At 43.8% G+C, this 20,077-nt stretch overlaps 1 protein-coding gene across 1 annotated transcript; it reads left to right on the forward strand.

The window, feature by feature from the left end:
- The first annotated feature begins 457 nt into the window (after window positions 1-457).
- On the forward strand, window positions 458-5,297 carry LOC6585237 (pyruvate dehydrogenase phosphatase regulatory subunit, mitochondrial). Its single transcript, XM_002010834.4, has 6 exons — window positions 458-2,146; window positions 2,212-2,509; window positions 2,574-2,787; window positions 3,643-3,796; window positions 3,869-3,984; window positions 4,079-5,297. Exons 1-6 carry the CDS (start codon window positions 577-579, stop codon window positions 4,532-4,534), a joined length of 2,808 nt encoding a protein of 935 aa, XP_002010870.1. The 5' UTR covers window positions 458-576; the 3' UTR covers window positions 4,535-5,297.
- The last annotated feature ends 14,780 nt before the right edge of the window (window positions 5,298-20,077 follow it).

Genomic DNA, 20,077 nt, shown 5'->3' on the forward strand with positions numbered 1-20,077 from the left:
CTATGTCGTCTATGTGGTAGTTGTAGTTAAACGCAAATTGCAATTGCAAAACAAATCATATAAACAAAAATCGTGTGAATTATATAGTAATGATTTATTGATTGATTCGATTTGAAGCGATTCAATTGATCGAGATAAACAATTGTTGAAAGCAACTGCTTTAAAATCAAAACTTAATGAATGAAAAAAAAAAGAAAAAAGCAAACAAAAAACAAAAACAAAACACAAAAATACAGAAAAAACAAAAACAAAATAATTATATAACAGTTGTGAACAAATTATATTTACATAGCGTATAAATAAATTGCATAACAATTGATTTAAAATACACCTAAAAAGCAGTTTGATTTCATAACGTATTCCAATTTCAAATCCAGCAGGCATCGATACTCGTGGCGCGCTGCGCACCCAGCCCTGGCAACAGCTGTTCGTGTGGCGGCTGAGCAATAAGTTATCGATATCCGATACTGCGCCAACCACCATACGCTGAGCACGGGACAATAACAAAAACAACTAAACACAATTAATACCGTATAAAGAGCAACAAACAGCAGGAGACAACAAAATCGAGACGCAATGCATAAGCTACTCCGTGGCGTTGCATGTTGCCAACATGCCGCCAGCAGCGGAGTGAACGCAAATCAGTTGCACAGACAACATCGGGGCCTGCGACTGCTGAGCACCGCCACGGGCCATGCGGCAGATGCCGCCGATGAGCAGGTATTGAGTAAGCGCAAGTTTAAGCCACACGAAGCAGTCGATCCCAACGAGAAGTTGGCCAAAGTGCCGGGTCATGCGCGTGTCATCATCTGCGGCGGTGGCATAACGGGCGCCTCGGTAGCCTACCATCTGGGCCTTCAGGGCTGGGGCGCCGAGACGCTGCTGATCGAACAGGATGGCGTGGGCGGTGAGCTGCCGTGGAGCGCTTGTGGCCTGGCCGGACGCTTCGAGCCGAGCTATACGGAGCTGAAGCTGGCCGAGTATTCGATTGATTTGATCAAGCAGCTGACGGAACGCGGCCTGCCCACCGGCTGGAAGCAGGTGGGAAGCCTGAACCTGGCGCGCAACTTCGATCGCATGACCTCGTTCCACCGCATGAAATCTCTGGCCGTGGCCTGGGGCATGAACTGTGAGATACTCACGCCGGAGCAGTGCCAGCAGCACTGCTCGCTGCTCTCCCTGGACGGCATCGAGGGCGGCCTCTGGATACCGGAGGACGGGGTCTGTGACCCGCACTTGGTCTGCCACTCGTTCATTGAGGAGGCGCGTCGCCTGGGCGTGCGCATCGTGGAGCACTGTGCCGTCAAGAAGATACACAGCGAGCACGGCAAGGTGGCCCGTGTGGAGACCACCTCCGGGGATATCAGCTGCGAGTATTTCGTCAACTGCACTGGCTTCTGGGCGCGAGAGGTGGGCACGTTGTCCAAGCCGGTTGTGAAGGTGCCGCTCAAGGCCGTGGAACACCATTATCTGCACACGAAGCCAATCGATCAGCTGGATCCGAACACCCCGTTTGTGCGCGACTTTGACGGACGCATCTTCTTTCGCGAATGCGAGGGCCACATCCTGGCTGGCGGCTACGAGCGCGAGGCGAAGATGGTGTACGAGGACGGCGTCATACCGCTGTCCCAGAAAGCGCGTCAATATCCGCCCGACTGGGATCACTTCCACGAGCTGCTCGACGCGCTGCTGCATCGCGTGCCCTCGTTCCGGGATGCGTACCTGGACCGGCTGACCAATTCGCTGCAGGTCTTCTCGCCGGACTGCAAATGGATACTGGGCGAGGCGCCGGAGATACAGAACTATTATGTGGCGGCGGGCAACAAGACGATGGGCGTCTCTGCCTCGGGCGGCATTGGCCGTGTGCTCACCGATCTCATCACCAAGGGCTCCACATATATCGATCTGCACATACTGGACATCAGTCGCTTCCTGGGCCTGCACAACAATCGCAAGTTCTTGAGGGATCGCTGCAAGGAGGCGCCCGGCAAACACTTCGAGATCAACTATCCCTTCGAGGAGTTCCAGACGGGTCGCAATCTGCGCATGTCGCCCATCTATCCCCAGCTGAAGGAAGCGGGCGCCGTCTTTGGCCAGTCGATGGGCTACGAGCGACCCAACTATTTCGATACAAACGACAAGCAAGGTGCGTCCTCCATTATGTTAATTCCCATATGACACACTAATCCCTCAATCTTCATCCTCCTGCAGATGAGTTTGGGCTGCCGCGATTCCGCATCTCGCAGACGCGCACCTTCGGCAAACCTCCATGGTTCGATCATGTGGCCACGGAGTATCGCGCCTGTCGAGAGCGCATCGGCATTGCCGACTACAGCTCCTTCACCAAATATGACTTCTGGTCGAAGGGTAACGAGGTGGTCGACCTGCTGCAGTATCTCTGCTCGAACGATGTGGACGTTGCCGTTGGCTCCATCATACACACGGGCATGCAGAATCCCAATGGCGGCTATGAGAACGATTGCTCGCTAGCGCGTCTCTCCGAGCGGCAGTGAGTAGAGCTCATCAATTGACCCCGGAGTGGAAGCTGATTCCGTTTGCTTTGCCTGTTGCAGTTATATGATGATTGCACCGACCATACAGCAGACGCGCTCCATGAGCTGGATCCGCAAGCACATGCCCGAGCACCTGCGCGCTAAGGTCAACGTGGCGGACGTCACTTCGATGTACACTGCCATCTGCATATTGGGACCCTATTCGCGTATTCTGCTCTCGGAGCTCACCGACACAGATCTCACAGCCAAGAGCTTCCCATTCTTCACGTACAAGGTAAGCGGTCTAGGCTTTTCGACCTCACAGGCTGCACCAGTGGCTTCTCGTTGGAAGAGTTAAAGTATGACTAATTTCTCTTGTTTCAATTTATGGACTTTGTGGCATTGTCGTTGCCTTTGCTCATTCCAAATCTCTGGCCTACTTAGTTTATTACTTGTTTGCCTTTGCCTTTGCCTTTGCCTTTGCTAAATTTAGTTTTCGATTTGGAAATAACGGTTTCTCTTAAGTCGATTGAAAACATAACTTAATGGATCTTTCAGCTATGGTAAAACACGTTTCAAATGCATTTACATCCAATAACTTTCAACTGTAATCAAAGATAATTTTTATGAAATTTTACCTAGTTGTTAAGCCATGTCAATCAATCAGTCAGTCAATCACTCAGTGTTTCCGTTAAGTAATCAGTTAACCAATTATCCATTAGCCAGTCAATCAGCTAGTTCGTCCGCTGTATCAACCCCAAAATTATCAGTCATTTGATAAATTTTTACAGTCGACTCAATCGTTCAGTCATTCAGTCAATCAGCTCATTTAATCTATGAGTACGTCCTTCATTCAATCATTCAGCTGCATAGCCTGATGTCAGATCACATGTCAGCTGCATGTCAATTGGCTAATCAATCAGTGAATCAATCACATGTCTCTTTCATATTTGAAACCAATCAATCAGTCCATCATCTACTCGATGTACTTACGACTCAACCAATAAGTAGACAATCAATCAGCCGCACAATCGCATACCAATTGGCCAGTCCTTCAATCCATCCATCAAGCTCAGTCACACGTTAACTGCTTCGTCAATCATTCACATCTATATTCTAATCACATGCCGCCACTGCTTCCCTTCGACAGGAACTCGATGTGGGCCTAGCTGACGGCATACGCGTCCTAAACATCACCCACACTGGTGAGCTGGGCTATGTCCTATATATACCGAATGAGTATGCGCTGCATGTCTACTCGCGACTGCACCAGGCGGGCCAGAAGTACCAAATACAGCACGCAGGTGAGTTCCCAAATCCCAATCAACACGAATGCCTGATCTGAACTGCAAACATTCTGTGGGTCGTCCACATAGGTTACTATGCGACTCGGGCGCTGCGCATTGAGAAGTTTTATGCGTTCTGGGGCCAAGATCTGGATACGTTCACCACGCCGCTGGAGTGCGGACGCAGTTGGCGTGTAAAGTTCAATGTAAGTGGATGCAGAGAGAGCGAGAGCGAGAGCGAGAGAGAGAGAGACGAACAGATCTTTGTTAATGTAATCCCTTTTGCTTGTGCCTCGACAGAAACCCATTGACTTTATTGGACGCAGCGCGCTGCTGAAGCAGCGGGAGGAGGGCGTGAAGCGCATGTATGTGCAGCTGTTGCTCAACGACCATGATCACGAGGTGGACATGTGGTGCTGGGGCGGTGAGCCCATCTATCGGGATGGCGTCTATGTGGGAATGACGACGACAACCGGATATGGGTATACGTTCGAGAAGCAGGTCTGCTTGGGCTTTGTGCGCAACATTGATGAGCAGGGTCAAGAGCTGCCCGTGAGCAACGAGTACGTGCTGTCCGGGCACTACGAGGTGGAGGTGGCTGGGGTGAGGTTCGAGGCCAAGGTGAATCTGCACTCGCCCAACCTGCCCACCAAGTTCCCGGATCGCGAACGCGAGGCCTACCATGCGACGCGCGACAAACCCGACCAGGCAGATCTGCTCTCGTTCAGCTCGAATCTGACGGTGACGCGCCAGTGAATCCAGCCCCGATCCCGATCCCGGTCCCGGTCCCGGTCCCAATCCCTCTTCAGTCCATCCTAAACCAACCAAGGCCTTCACTGGGCTGCCCGTTCCATTCTTGATATTTTGGTTTACAGTCAAGCGAAAATGTTCGTGCGTTCGTTCCTCTCACTTTTGTGCATCAATGCGAGTCTCAGTTGCAAAACGATATTAGTTTAATGTTATTCAAATATTATTACGTATGTACATACTGTGTATGCTATATAGTCATATATGTGTGCATATGTATTCATATATAGCTGTATAGTGAGCGAGCCGAGTGAGAGATTGGACATTCAGTTATGCTCAAGCGAGTGGAGAACTGCAGTCGCAGTGTTGTCTGTTATCGATAATGCCTAATGCCGATCGATATGTTGATCGAACTCGATATATGTATGTTATTGTTATGATTATTATTGTTGTTGATGTGTTTGTTTACGTTTTGCCGTGTCAATTACAATCGGAATATTTTGTTAAATTATTGCCCAATCATAATTATTGGAAACGAAAAGTGCTGCCAATTCAATTTTTGGATACACTAGAAAAAATTTACATAAATCTTTATAACAAAAAATATTAAAAATTACAAACAAATTTAAATTAATTTAAATACAGAATCGAAAACTGTGAAATACTAAAAAAAAAATACAAAAAATACTTTTGCAAGCTGTCAAAATGCAATTCGAAAGCTTTTCATATATAAATATGTGAATATCAAATTTTTTATTATAAATAAAACTTACGCACATTAGTGTGTGTGTGTGTGTGCGTGTGTGAGTGTGTGTGTGTGCAAAAGAAATCCTAGAGTTTTTTTTACAGTGAAACCTAAAAAATGAAATACTGAAATCATGATATTTTCGAGCTATCGCCAAAATTCATATTAAAGATAAAAATTGAAAACTTAATTAACGCACTCACACACACACACACACGCACACCCATGCACATACACATACATACATGAATATTTTATTATTACGCATTTTTTGTGTACTAACGTTGAATTTTATATACAAACATATATATATATATATATATAAATAAATATTTATATTTATACAAAAATAAATGAATTCGTTTCTAGATATCGCGGTACTAACATTTTGCCTGGGCTGTGTGTCTGTTGGCCACAGGCTGTGGCAAGTGTAATGCGCCTAATGCGACTTGTGTGCTGCACAACTTTGCTACAAACTTGGCCCAGGCTGGAGCATAGGGGTTGGGGGGTGGGGGGGTCTCTGTTGTGTGTGTGTGTGTGTGTGTTGCTGACTCTGTTGGCGCAGCTGTTGGGCAATATGCAAAAACTTTTTGGGCCGGTCCAGCATAACTGCTTCATTTCCTCCCCTCCCGAGTGGGTGTGGCCAGATTTGCATGAACTAAGTTGGCAATTGTTGCTGTTGTGTTTAGCCAAGAAACTCAGGCGTGTGCTAATGCGCAGCAAACTCGCTGCCAAAGATTTTTGCACATGTTTTGGGCCAAGCAGAAGTTTTCGGCTAGCAAAACTAAGCAACATCGAGAAACAAGCGAACAAAACGGACAAACAGCTACTGGTCCTCATCAGCAACAACAACAACAACTACAACAACAGCAACATTATCAACATCATTGTTGTTGTTGTTGTTGTTGTTGGTGCTGTTGCTGTAACTTGGTTGTTTTGTTGTCCTAGGGGCACTTTTGGCCACGCTCGGCTGGCTCTCTCTCTCTCTCTCTCTCTCTCTCTATCAGCCTGGCTGGCTGACAGGCCGACTGCCTGACTGGCTGGCTGGCTGGCTGGCTAACTGGGGGCTCTGTGTAGGATTACAAACTATCTTTTTGTTAGTAATTAGCTGCACACGATAAACGTGACATTATTATTGTTGCCCAGTTGTTGTGCAAAAGTTTGCGGCCTCCGCTTCGGCTTTTGCTGCAACAGCAGCAACAGCTGCCTAGTCCCCGCCTCCCTCTCCGCTTTACCTATCTAGCAAATCCTACTGCCTTTTGCTTTCTTATATGTGTTATACCCTGCATTTGTTGTCCGAATAGGGTAGTGCAGTAAGCTAATAAGTAAACCATTTACATATACATATATATCATAGTATTCAAGTTAATCGATAAGTATCGATTTTGCGGCTTTCACTCTGAAGATTTTTCGTTGCAGTTTGAGAGCTGAATAGATCAGGTTTACAAGAGACAAGCTGGATTTGCCATAAAATACTTGTAAATAATTCAATTTGATTAATCGATAATAATCGATTGTAAGGATTCAATTAGTTACTTTAGAAAAGCTTAGACACCGAATTTTACTAAGTAATTTCGCGTCTAAGCTATGCACATGGGATTGCTATATAACCAGACATATTAGTTCAAGGTTTTTGCCTAATCGATATATATATATCGATTTTATAAGTTTCGTTTCGCAGGCTGACAAGCAGTAGTCCATTATGTAGATTTGTATATATCAATAATGTATATTTTTAATTTATAACTTTGCCAAATTTTTCAAGTACTTTCCGTCTATAAAAATATATATCGCTAACTATCGATCGCTAGACCTTGTGTTTATTCTTTGAGAAGCTTACCTGCTGGAGTTACATAAGTAAATTCGTATTCATATCAGATTTTAATTATATATATATATTTTTTTTAGTGATAATATTGCTAAAGCTTCTAAAATCGATAATTATCGTTCAGTAAAATTTGAAAATGGTATGAAATTTAAATATCTATTCATATTGTATTCATGTATAATTCGTGAATATGCTTGTCATTCTCAGGAAAGGGCGATGTGAGTATAGGGTATCTATATAGCTGTGAATATCTGACTAGATCAGTTTGCTTGCTTTATTTGAATTTTGTGGCTGCTGCTGCGGCTGCTACGGCTGCTGCTGCTGCTGCTGCTGCTGCTCGCCAAAGTTTTGACCGTTTTACAAATGAGACTTTTGTTAAATCAAAAATTCAAGTGGCAACGCAGCACTCGATGGCGCCACACAGTCAGCCAGCCAGCTAGCCAGTTAGCCAGCCAGCCAGCTAGCCAGTTAGCCAGCCAGTCATTCAATCAGTTAGTCAGTGGCTCAGTTCGAGTCCACGAAATTATCAATATCTGCAACAATCACAGCTCACATCCTTATGGCCACGTTCCCATTCACCACATCCCTCCCCCCCTCTCTGCCACTGCCACTGCCACTGCCTCTGCCTCTGCCCAGCCTCTGCTCTGCCAGCTGCTGCTTCGTCTGCATCCCATTGGGGGCTTCATCATGTTTTGTAATTTATGCCCATTTATTGTGTGGTTTTCTACCGCATTTCGTCTTGTGGTTGACCAGTTGAACATGACTAGATGCTCTGGCTGTCTCTATGTCCCGCTCTGTCTCTGTCTCCTGTCTCCTGTCTACTGTCTTCTGTCTCCTGCTGCTGTCTCTGTCTCTGTCTCGGCAGCTGCAGCTTCTGGAACTGTAGCTGGAGCAATCAACAAATTTGCATATGACTGGCCAGCCATTCGGCCATTCGGCCAGCCTGGCTGGCATGGACCATGGCTAAGGTCAATTTGCGGCCAGCAGCTGCTGGCTTTCAAAATGTATCTTAAACAAAAGTTCGAGTTAGTTATTGCTCTGCGGACCTGGGCCCCGGTCCTGGCCAGGACCAGAGCCACAGTCAGTCAGGGCCACAGTCAGCGCAGCGCTGGGCAGGGCAGGGCGGGGCAGGACTGGGCTTGGCTATCGCCATCCATTTGGCTCCGCCGAGCATGAAGTAGGTGGCAAATGCTGGCGACTTCCCTCGATTCACAGTAGCTCGAATTTATTGCCATTTAAAATACACTCAATCGTAGTCAGCTTTCTCGATTCTCGATTGACTCAGCCAGCAGTCAGCTAATCTAGCCGTTTCAGTTCATTCCCTCTTTGCTTTCAGAAAATACGTCTCAAATTTCCAACTACAAACTTTATCCATATCTCTATCTATATCTATGTAAGTATAGCCATATATATCACTAGTTGTCCACGCTGCTTTTAAACATTTATTTTTTGGTGTCTACCTTTAATCGTATACATCAATCTAGAATAGACTTTTACATATATGCATATCTTCTACACCTTATATATCTTTTATTTAAAACTAAAACTGTCAGCCTTTAATGCTGTTTTTCATTTCAATTTCCCTCATGTTATATATAAAAAAAAAAAAAAAAAAAAAAAAAAAAATTAATTTTTAAGTATCTCAAACTTTGTTAAATTTTTAGCGATCTCTTTGGATTTATAGACACATTTTCTATTTATTTAAGCGTTGAGAATAAAATCAAGAAATTTCCTTTGAATGTTTCACTTAAATTTAAATTGTAACTCTGCGTTCTTCGAAATGAATCTTTCAATAATCAATGCTAATATTAATATATATATAATATATATAATCAATTAAAGTTTGATTAAAATTATAGTCAATTATTTTTGTTTTAATTCCATCTGAAACATAACTTGAAACTTGCCTAAATAATGTTAAAGGTTTTAATTTTTTATTTTTATTTATTTTTTTATTTCTTTTTTATTTTAACACATTCAATTTTTGTTAAGGAATTTTAAAAGAAGTTTTTGAACATGTAATTAAATTGTAAATGAAATTCGAGCATAAAATAACTATACATAAATAATATGATATTTAAATTGTATATTCCAAATTTAAATTGATTGAAAAAAAAAAAAATTAAAAACCGCAAAACTTTGCGAAATAATGTCAAATAATGTCAGAGTATCAGATATATGAAAGTGTTCAAGCTCGATTAGGATATCCAGCTTAAATAAGTATTCAATAAATTTAAATCAATTTGTTGACAAACTTATAAATTCACTTCAGAATTGAACAAAAAATTAAATAAAATTGTTGGCAAACTTATTATAAATACATTTAAGAATTTTATAAAAAATAAAATTGCTCAAATCTGATAATAAATACAAAAATCAATCAAATGACAAACTTTCCCTTCACTCGATTGTAACTTTCGAAGTTTTTAGGCCTAGCATATGTCTTGTCTCTGGCATATGGGAAACTCAATTTGTTCGTCTTGCAATTGCAAATAGAGAATGTTGTTAAGCAAATGGCGATTGTTGCGAGGCTTCGCTTAAAATGCAATGCGAGAGGCCAATTGCTATTTGCTTAGAGGGCAGCGAGTGTTTGTACAAAATTAAGCAAAAAGCCGCCCGACTCGTCGCTCGACCAGAATAAGAAAATGCCGCAGACAAATAAGATTAGTTTTAACGGGATAATGATTTCAAATCTTTCTCAAGCTCTCGCTCTCGCTCTCGCTCTCGCTCTCGCGCTCTCTATCTCTCTGTGAATACGCCACGCCCACCGCCGAGTCGATTCCGCTGGCTGTGTAGCCAAACAAAAGTAATGCGCCTCATTAGAGGTTAAGCTGTGGGCGAGGTCCACGAGAACCGTCCGTCCGTCTGTTCGTTCATCCGTCCCACAGTCCGCCTGTGTCTGGGACTGAGCGCAGGCCGTTGGCTCGCCCTGGGCATTTCCTACCAATACACTCCCAGACCGCATCCAGCCGCCCCCGCCTTTAACTCGCCTGTTCCAGCTACCGTTTGGCCGTTTGTTTGTTTGCCTAATTTTCCACGTTGATTTTCTAGCCGCAAAACAAATGAAACGTTCGCTGCATATTAAGCATCTAATTTAATTTGCGAGCGACCAGTCAAGAAACAAAAAACAACAACAGCAACAACAAAAATTACAAGTGAAACCAATAAGAGTGATCTAGTTGAATGTGCTCGACGAGCAGTTACCCTATAGCCTTAAATTGTCTTTAATTTTCCTACTTTTCTTGCTGCACCCTTAAATATGATCGAGTTAGGATATGAACATCATCATCGGAAGTTGTTGCAGATCTCTTCTATATACGTCTGTCTTTTCCCTCTCAATCTTCAGTCTCGTGCTAAGAACTTTACATAGATCATTAGCAAATTAGGAAGGCAATAGAAGTTTGAAATGTACTTCTTCCAGATTTTAGATCAGTCTCTTGCAGATCTACTAGATCAATATATGATCTAGCTACTGTGCTTTACACAAAGATCCAAAATATATCATCGATATATATGTATTGCTTCTATTCTCTTAGCTCAACAGCTGTGCTAGTTACACCCCGTAATTTCGTGATACTTAGGGTATTGCCATATAGAAAAGAAAGCTTAAGTCCGTTAGCTATCAACCCCCGCTAGAGCAACCGCAACGGGGTGCACGGCGTTCGTTCCGTTTCGCTTCGCTACGGTTTCGGTTTCGGCTTTGGTTTCGGTTTGGTGTCGGTTTCGGTGTCGGTTTCGGTAACATTTCAGCTCTGGGCTACGGATTTTGGGTTTGTCGGCTTACGTACTTGGTCCCGTTGCAGGGGTTGGGGCCTTCGGCTTTGGGCTTTGCTTAAATGCTTCATAATGAAAAGCTGTGATAACTTGTCTTGTGGCTTTGATTTGGCCGTATGCTTTTTCAAGTGGTTGATTGTCTGTCAATATGCGCTTAGGCTAGCCCAGGGATGGGGTGCCAGGGCTTGGTTGGGCCGGTGATTAGACGGGGGCGCACAAGGGGAGCGCAAAGGGGAAGCGCGGGCGTCTCACAATTGCCAAATTACGCACGTTCGTTGCGGCTGGGCTAAGCCTTTGATTGCCAAACTTGGTTTGACCGCAGCAGCCCCTCCCAAGACGGCCGCCTAAGCCCGAAAAGTGTTAGCTCTAGCCTTGATTGTCACAGCTCACAGCCCCAGAGCCTTGATTGCCGAGTCCTTTAACTGCCCAGCTCTATATGCTAGCTAGCTGAGTGTGTTTATGTGACTTTTATGTGCACTCAAAGCAAATTGCATTTCAATTCGTTGGGTGTTGCCCGCACACACACACACACACACACCTGCCCCCCTCTCAGTCTGTTGACTCGTAATGCGGTGACAAAGTCAAAGCTACTCCCGAAATTCGTTTATTTTTCGAATGGATTTGCATGCGTTGAGTTTTGTCGCTGTTGCCGTGATTTATGCGCGAGAGGGTTGCAGCTGTGGGTGGTTGGGCGCTTCGTTTCATGAATAGTCAACAACAAAAAAAAAAGAAGAGGAGTAATAAAAAAAAAAAGCGCGCTGTTGGCAGCCAAAAAGGCAACAGCCAACGCTTCAGCCAGTCGCAGGCGTCAACAGGATGCGTCGCTAGCTCCTTCCCCTCTGCTGCTGCTGCTGCTGCTGCGAGCGACAAGGGGATGACACTGCGTCCCGGCGTGGGTGTGGTTGGGGGTGGCTCGGGTGGCTGGGCCCGCTTTGAGTCGGCTGTCATTGGCAGCGACGGCTGTCAGTTTGGGCGCGCTTCGCCAGGCGCAGTCGACACAAAATTTCTGGCGCAATTGAAAAAAACAAAAAAAAGCATCGAAAGGAAGAGAAAACATTTTTATTTGGTTTTTATGGCTTTGGGAAATTAAATTGTTGTCCTTTTGCCGCGCATGCAAAATTAACTAAATGCGTGTGGAGGATGTTCTCGCAGATTTGCATACTCATTGCCATTGAAGGTGTGACTTGTCGACCCCCCGTTCACTTCGCTCTCCCTCACTTACCCCCCCCTCTCTCTCTCTATGTGTGTTGTCACTTTTGTTGCCGCTGCCGCTGCCGTTGCCGCTGTTGTTATTGTTATTGCTGAAAGGCACCCGCTGTGCAGTCGGCCGGAGGCATTTTGTTTAACATTTGATTGTGGTTAAGATTACGCGCAGCGGGCATCAAGCTATAAACAACAAAAGCCACTGGCGGGGGAGTGGCCGAGCCAGCTGAAAGGGCGGGGCAGGGGGGGATCTGCTCACTGTCAACTAAGGAACGAGCCACGAGATTCGCACTGGCAGCCGCTGACAACATCAAGAACTACTTAATTGTCCGCTTAGCATATATGACAGCAAAGTATTTCCACTGCTCTCACGACACTGATATCGTATACGGATCAATGGAGCATAAGCACAGCTCACATCGAGCCCGAGTTGAGTACGACTATCAATCAGTCAGTCCATAAGGCGAAATGTATCTCAAGTGGCTGTCATAAATTTCAATTCCCATCAAATTAAATCAAAGTACATTCATTAATCATTAGGGCAATTATTATTTGCTATAAGTATGTTTGATTAACCGGCCTTGCACGGTTCATGTTTATGCTCTTTAGCTTGATAATATAATTGCTGTTTGATTTCAAAGATTGAACTGAAGCTAAGCAGGTCGCTTAATCTGTTAGGCATTCAATCAATTACAATAAGACAATCAACTTTGTAATTTGTCAGGGACTCATCATCAATCTGGCTGGCAGTCATCCGTTAGTCAAACAGACTCAATCACAATCAGTCAGCCTATGAATACATCAGTTAGCCAGCTAGACAACCAGTCACTCAATCAGGCCATCAGTCAGTCAGAGAGTCAATCAGTCAGACAGTCAATCAAACAGTCAACCAGATAGTCACTTAGACACTAAATCAATTAGTCAATCAGCCTATTAATTTGCTAGTAGACTCTATTAATGAATTACTTAATCAGTCAATCAATCACTGATACAACAAGTCAGTCAGAAGGTAAGCCAGTTAGTCAATCACCCACTCAATCCGTTAGCCAAGTCAATAAAGTAGTTAGTCAATCAGTCAGTCAATCAGTCAGTCGATCAGTCAGTCGATCAGTCAGTCAATCAGCTAGTCAATCAGCCTCTAAATCCGTTAGCCAAGTCAATAAAGTAGTCAGTCAATCAGTCAGTCACTCAGTTAGTCAATAGAGTAGTTAGTCAATCATTCATTCAATCAGTCAGTCTATAAAGTAGTCAGTCAATCATTCACTCAATCAGTCAGTCAGTCAGCAATGTAGCTAGTCAGACAATCGCTGACTCAACGGTCCATCAGTCATTCTGTTTGTTAGTCAATGGATTAGTCAGTGAATTAGTTAGTTAATCCCTTAGACAACAAATCAGTTCTTTAGCCACCCACTCGGTATGCGTTTAGGTCTACCCAACAGTTATCTCATCTATAAATTATATTTAATAACTGACTAGAAATAGCTTAAGATATAGGCTTGTAGATTTGACTGAATATCAAATCAGAAGATGATCAGAAAACGTCTTTGTAATTACAATACATATGGTAATAGCATGAGAGAACTACAAAATTAGAGGAATAATAACGACACACTCAAGCTAAGATTTCTATTTCAAATCAATGATTTGCCTTTACTCAAATCCCAACTTATGCAACTAGGTTTAACGTAAAACTTACCTACTTCCATTCCAAATCAAAGGGACTGGGCTGCGGGGCATAAAGTATTCAATTTAATACCTAAAGAGGAAATCCTAAAGTAAATATCTGAAAATCAAATGCCGAAGCCAATTTCCAATTTGATCTTATCCGGGAAATTTGCTCGGACGGTCAGTGCGGCGGGAAAGGGGGAGCGAGAGCAAGCCAGAACTTGTCCAGCTCGGGGGTAGGACAGTGTGGGAGGAGGAGGAGGAGGAGGGATCGTTTGTGTTGCGGCTTTAATCCCGCATAAAAACTACAGCTGCCAGCTCATCAATCGATTAAAAAGTTGGCAAATTTTAAACAGATGGATGCCAAGACCCATACAGCCCGACCCAGCTCTCCTCCCACTCGGCTCACTTACACACGCCCGCAGCGCGGCCCACCTAAGGCGCAAAGTACGCCCCGGGGACCCGCAGCCGAATGAACTTGTCTTCTCTGCGCAGCGTAATGCGTCGCTTATCTCGATATTATTTTGCCATAAAAAAAAGGAGCAGGACACACACCAAGACATGTCATTTGTTATGTGAGATGACGGGGCTGGACCGAATGGGTGCGGGGACTGGTGTATTGGACTTGGACAGTCAGCTCAAGCCCTGCGGACTCCCCTTTCCAAGGACAGCATGCAAAATGTTGTAAAGTAGCCAAAAATTGTAGCAGGGACACACGCAGGAAAAAGTCAAATAAAAAAGAAAAGAAAAGGCAAGTGGAAAGTGGAAAGTGGAAAGCGGAAAGAAGCAGAAGCAGAGGCAGAAGCAGAAACAGCCGAAGGAAACTTTTCACATGTCACAAGGCGCAACAAGGAGACGCGCGGGTGGCTGGACCATAAGACGATGGACCGTAACGAATGCTGCGGGTTCCGTTGATTTCAGGCTGTAAGCTCGACTAACCCCATACCATTCTCCACACCGGACAGCAGTAGCAGGAACTGGAGCAGCAGCAGCAGGAGCACGAGCAGCAGCAGCAGCAGGAGCAGGGGTTTACTGTCCACGCGCGCTTCAAATCCCTTTAGTTACACTGTTTCAAAATTAAATATTTACATTTTGTATGCGGTGGCGGATGTGGGTGTGGGTGGCACTCGGGCCAGGGCAGGAGCAGGAGTCATTGAAAGAGAGATGTACTACATGATGATGACTCTGTGTGGGTGAGTGAGTGTGGCGGCTTAGGGTGGCGTTTGCTTCGGTGGTGTCCATGTGACGCTGACTTCGCGGGCGATACGCAGCCACTTGCCTGGTCACTCCGACGACAGCAGCAATGCAAACAGGGGCGTCGCTGGCATTTACTTTGAAGAGGGGTGCTAAATAATAGAAATCGCATTTTTAGTAGTTCAGCTCAAGCTGCAGCGCCGCAAACTGAGAGTTAGACTGTAGACTGCAGCAGACTCTTCTTGCTGTAAACTGTTTCATGATCGTCAATCCTGCAGCCAATCTGTCGGTAGATACGATAGTGGGTGTGGCTGTCAGTCAATCACTCAGGAAGTTAGTCAAGTAATTAGTCAGCTAATATGTCTTGCAGTCAATCAGTCAGATTGCCATCAGCATCAATTAATGTGTGAATCTTGTAATCTGGTTAAAATGAGAGTCAGTTATTATATTTCATCAATCGATCTGTATATCTATTAAATAAATAATCACAGAATAATAGGCAATCAAGCATATATTTAGTTTATTGGTAAGATTATCAGACACTCCATTACAATTTGACGATCAGTCAGTCAACCAGTTCGTCCATCATTTAGCTAAGCAAATGGACAATCTATCAGTCAGAGATTCAGTGAAGCAATCAGCTAGAAATTCACTCTGTCAATCAGCCACTCAATCAGCTATTCATTAATTTCGTTAATCTCTTAATCAATCAATCAGTCAATAAGTCTCTCAATCATACACGCAATCAGTGAGTCAATGAGTCAGTCAATCAATTAGACAATCCTATAGCCAGTCATAGGCATAGTCAATCACTTAATCATTCAATCAATTATTCTGTGAATCACTAAGCCAATCATACAGTCAGCTAGTTAATGACTCAGTCAATCAATCAGACAATTATTCTGCCAATCAGTAAACGCTCAATCTTTCAATCAGCTCAACAGTAAGATTGATAATTCATAGTCATTCACACAGATTATTATTCATACAATTAGACAGTCAATCTCTTAGCTAAACCCTCAATAATTCCTTCAATCATACTATTAAGCAGTCACACATAGACTCTAGCATCTCAAGGCTCCCCCTTAAACTCCGCCTCTGTCTATCCAACAATCTTTTCGACAATTTCATCTGTTCTTAACATTTTGCTCATATGACATTTCCGTCTGTATTTTTGGCTTCGTTCTCTGCGCAATTTCCACTCCTCCATTTCCAGTCAGTAGCCCAGCTATACATATACGTTATCTAACTATCTATCTATGTCTCTCCCTCTCTCTCTCTCTCTCTCTTTTCCTCTATCTCTATTTCACATTTGATTTGGCTGCTTGGCGTTTATTTAGTAATTTGTTTGTCTCTCGTTTTAGTCACGGTTTATGCTTGACATTTATTTTATGAGCGTGCAAAATATATCACTGCGTAGCCGCTGCCTCTCACCCACCAAAGTGGTGCAGGTGGCGCACACACAGCCATAGACAGGCTGGCAGCCAGACAGACACCATTTAAGCCACTTTTGATTGCATTTTATTGATGATGGGCTGCAATGCGAGTGTTAGTCACGCCTGCCTCCAATTGCCAATTATTAACGGAGTGCAACAATTTTTGGCTAGATTTATGAATTATATATGTATGTTTGAATGGGTCTATGTGAGAATAGATATGCATATGTACATGTGTACTTATGTGGTTGGAGTTTTTGATTAAATCAGTGCAGCAGGCGTGACTGACGATAGCCGCATCAATATTTCTGGTGTTATACAGAGTGAAATAGATATGAAATGAGAATATATTGTTTATTGAAGAATATTCGACTGTCTGTCTGTCTGTTCTGTCTGTATCACTGTCTATTAGCCTGTCTAGCTAGAGTCTGTTTAGAGTCTAGCTATTCCAGTTTGTCTCTGTATTTAAGGTTTTGCAGACTTTGGCTTTAGGTACTAAGTACATCTTATAGCTATTGTTTATTCAGAGATTGGACATTTACCACAAATATTCATATGACAGCAATCCTGATTAAAATATATACAGTCGAGTCCCGATAATTCGAAATGGCATGGCGATCAGCTTTTTTCGATTTACACATACATTCAAATTATCGAGAATTATCGACAACGAATTTCACGGCTAGAATTAAGGCAATCTCCGCTGACTGTTGAAGCTGTTTCTCAGTTAATATCAGTGTTGATCTTTTCTATGCAGCATGGTGAATCGGAAAAGATCAATTTTGGTATTAATTTAGCCGAGTTTCGAGGACCAGGCATGTGTACGATGTGCGTATTATGCAGTCGACGGCAGGGGCCGACTTGTTTTTCCTTTCGCATTCCGTTGGGCTTTTGCTAAGCGCATCAATTATGTTATCAACAAGAGAGTCGAGATGGCTTTGTGAGCTATTGGCCTATAAACTAATCGCATAATTGTAGAGAGGTAATTATCCCGGCTCATGCTTATCCTGCGCATCCTTTTGTACACCTTTCGGCCTGCCCTCGAAACGTTTCCTACTGATTTTTCCGCGCTGCTGGCGAACTATGCGGCTTATGCGCATCGCTGCAAAAAGAAACTGCGCCAGCACAACGGCAACTGAAAGCAAAGGAAAATGCGAGCACTGCCATTGTTTTGCAGAAAAATTCAAATCAAGCTGTTGATGGCAATCACACACTTGAGCTAGCTCAACTGGATGGATAGATGGATAGATGGATGGATGGATGGATAGACGGGCGGACGAGCAAGGCAAAGCCGAAACCGAAACCGAAACCAAAAACTGAAAACCGAAAGCCGAAACCGAAAAGCCGCGCCCGAACCGAGTCGGGTCGAGCCAAGTGCAGAGTCGGATGCATTGAGCCACCGGCAGGACTCTGTCTAGGATGTCTGCATCGCTGGCAGCGTCATCATATAGAGCCGACTGCTTCCGGCTGCCAAGACCGAAGACTTGTTCCTCTGCGCTCTCTTTCACTCTCTCCTTATCGTTCTCTCTCTCGCTCTTTCTCTCGCCGTTTCTGTTATGTTCTCTGCTTGTTTTGGATTGACATCCTGAAGGGCTGTGACTGGCTTTTGTTGCCTCGCATTCGCATTCACGAGTAGTTTGCCTGGTCTGTTCCTTGATTTGTTTGTTAAGCGTGCACTAATTGAGCTGAAGAGCTCTGCGCACAGATGCCGAGCCCGATAAGGATAACGAAGTACCAGAGCCACAGCCAGGACACGGCTGCAGGCCAAGTGTCAAAACAAAAGCAAAAACTCTTCAGCCAAACCACTCGCTTTCAGTTGATTGTTGATCGAAGATTTACGATTGCTCTGAGTAGGTGGTGCATTATTTGATTTGTTATATATATATATATATCTGTTGCTATCGATGGAACAGCTTAAAAATACTGATCGACTAATCGACTGATCATTGAGGTAATTGAAAAAGCAAGAGTCGCTATTGAATGTTTATCTGGCATTTTATATAAGCTTTTCGTATCTCTCTGGATTGATCCTTAAAGCAGATCAGCTGCTTCTGGCTTTCTATCTTAGCTATCAGACTTCACTTTTTAATTTTAAGTATATATTCCTTGAGAATAGATTTCTAGAAAATATGAATAGATCACAATTAGAATTTATTTCACTTTCAAAGATTATATTCATATATACGATCTATAGCTGTTTTAGTATATGTCAAGGATTTTCTGTTGATTGAAAAGTTTTTAGCTATGTTTTGGCATTTTACCTGTAGCCATGTCCTCTTGGCCCTGCGCCTTGGTTGTTACTTAAGTTCTAGAAACTGGGCTGAATCACCCTTTAGCTCTGGCTGTGTATTAACTTTAGCTCTGGCTTTGGGTTTGATATTGACTCTACGTTTGAGATATGGGTTCTAATTATAACTCTTGCTCTGAATCTGGATTCTGGGGTCTGGTTTACTTTTGTTTATCGCTTTGACTCTAGCTCTGAGCGAAGGACTCTTGGATCTGAGATCTGGCTCTGGCTCTAGGTTGGCTGGGGCTCAGTGCTTGACTCTAGCCTTTTTTTCAGCTCTAGCTGTAGCTATAGCGCTACCTCGAGCTCTAACTCTAGCCTTAGATATAACTCTTACGTTAGTTCTAGTTCCAGCTAGCTCTATATCTTGCTGTAGCTGTAGTTCTAGCTCTAGTTCTCTAGTAAGACTCTAGCTCTAGATCTAGCTCTAACATTAGTTCTAGTTCTAGCTCTAGCTCTAGATCTAGCTCTAACTTTAGTTCTTCTTCTAGCTCCAGCTCTAGCTCTTGCTATAGCTCTAGCTCTATCTTTGCTTCTATCTCTAACTCTAGCTTTCGCTCTATCTCTGGCTCTAGCTCCCATGCCTTAGTTCTCACTCTGGATGGCATCTGTAATGAGCTTCAACTACCTCTAAGCAGTTTGCTTTACTTCCCCATCGTTGATCTAGTCTAGTAGCAAAATTCACTTTCTAATCCGTAGCATTTACTTGGAATATTTGATATTTGAGTCGCAAGCATTAATCAGAGCTTTCGCTCTATCTCTGGCTCTAGCTCCCATACCTTAGTTCTCACTCTGGATGACATCTGTAATGAGCTTCAACTACCTCTAAGCAGTTTGCTTTACTTCCCCATCGTTGATCTAGTCTAGTAGCAAAATTCACTTTCTAATCCGTTGCAGTTACTTGGAATATTTGATATTTGAGTCGCAAGCATTAATCACTGTTCGCATAAAGTTTGGCCAGTTGTGTTTGGGTCTTCCTATTCATTACGTATTTTGAGTTTATGAATTGCTCAGCAAGAGTTGCTCGCTTGATAAGCAAGTTGGCTTCAGTCCGCTTTGGAGTGGGCCAAAGACATCCAATTAGCAGACGCTGCAAAATGAAAACATTTCTCACAGCTTCGCGACGCTGTGGCAGACGGACTCTCAAAAGTAATTAATTGCAACTGCAACTGCAACAGCAGCAACAGCAGCAGCAGGAGTAGCAGGAGTGGCGGCAGGAGTAGCGGCAGCGGCAACTACATATTCAACTCGTATTCAGCACTCATTCGCAGTCGCATTCACATTTTTAAATGGCCAACCAATCGGCTAGAGAGCCGCATACTTTCTAAAGCAATTATCGAATGCCAGCGTGTCCCAGTCCGGCTTTAAGCGTCGTCTGTCATCGCCCTGGCGTCGCCATCTCTCACTCGCTCACACTCTC

Source organism: Drosophila mojavensis, unplaced genomic scaffold (assembly GCF_018153725.1).
Source record: "Drosophila mojavensis isolate 15081-1352.22 unplaced genomic scaffold, ASM1815372v1 contig_136, whole genome shotgun sequence".
In the NCBI taxonomy this organism is placed as follows: domain Eukaryota; kingdom Metazoa; phylum Arthropoda; class Insecta; order Diptera; family Drosophilidae; genus Drosophila; species Drosophila mojavensis.

What these genes read in the sequence shown, in the direction of transcription:
- LOC6585237 (XM_002010834.4), top strand. Translation starts at nt 577, where the DNA reads ATGCATAAGCTACTCCGTGGCGTTGCATGTTGCCAACATGCCGCCAGC. An exon ending in GCGCGTCTCTCCGAGCGGCA is followed by an intron (nt 2,510 to 2,573) that starts GTGAGTAGAGCT and finishes TGCCTGTTGCAG; the next exon opens with TTATATGATGATTGCACCGA. An exon ending in GTACCAAATACAGCACGCAG is followed by an intron (nt 3,797 to 3,868) that starts GTGAGTTCCCAA and finishes TCGTCCACATAG; the next exon opens with GTTACTATGCGACTCGGGCG.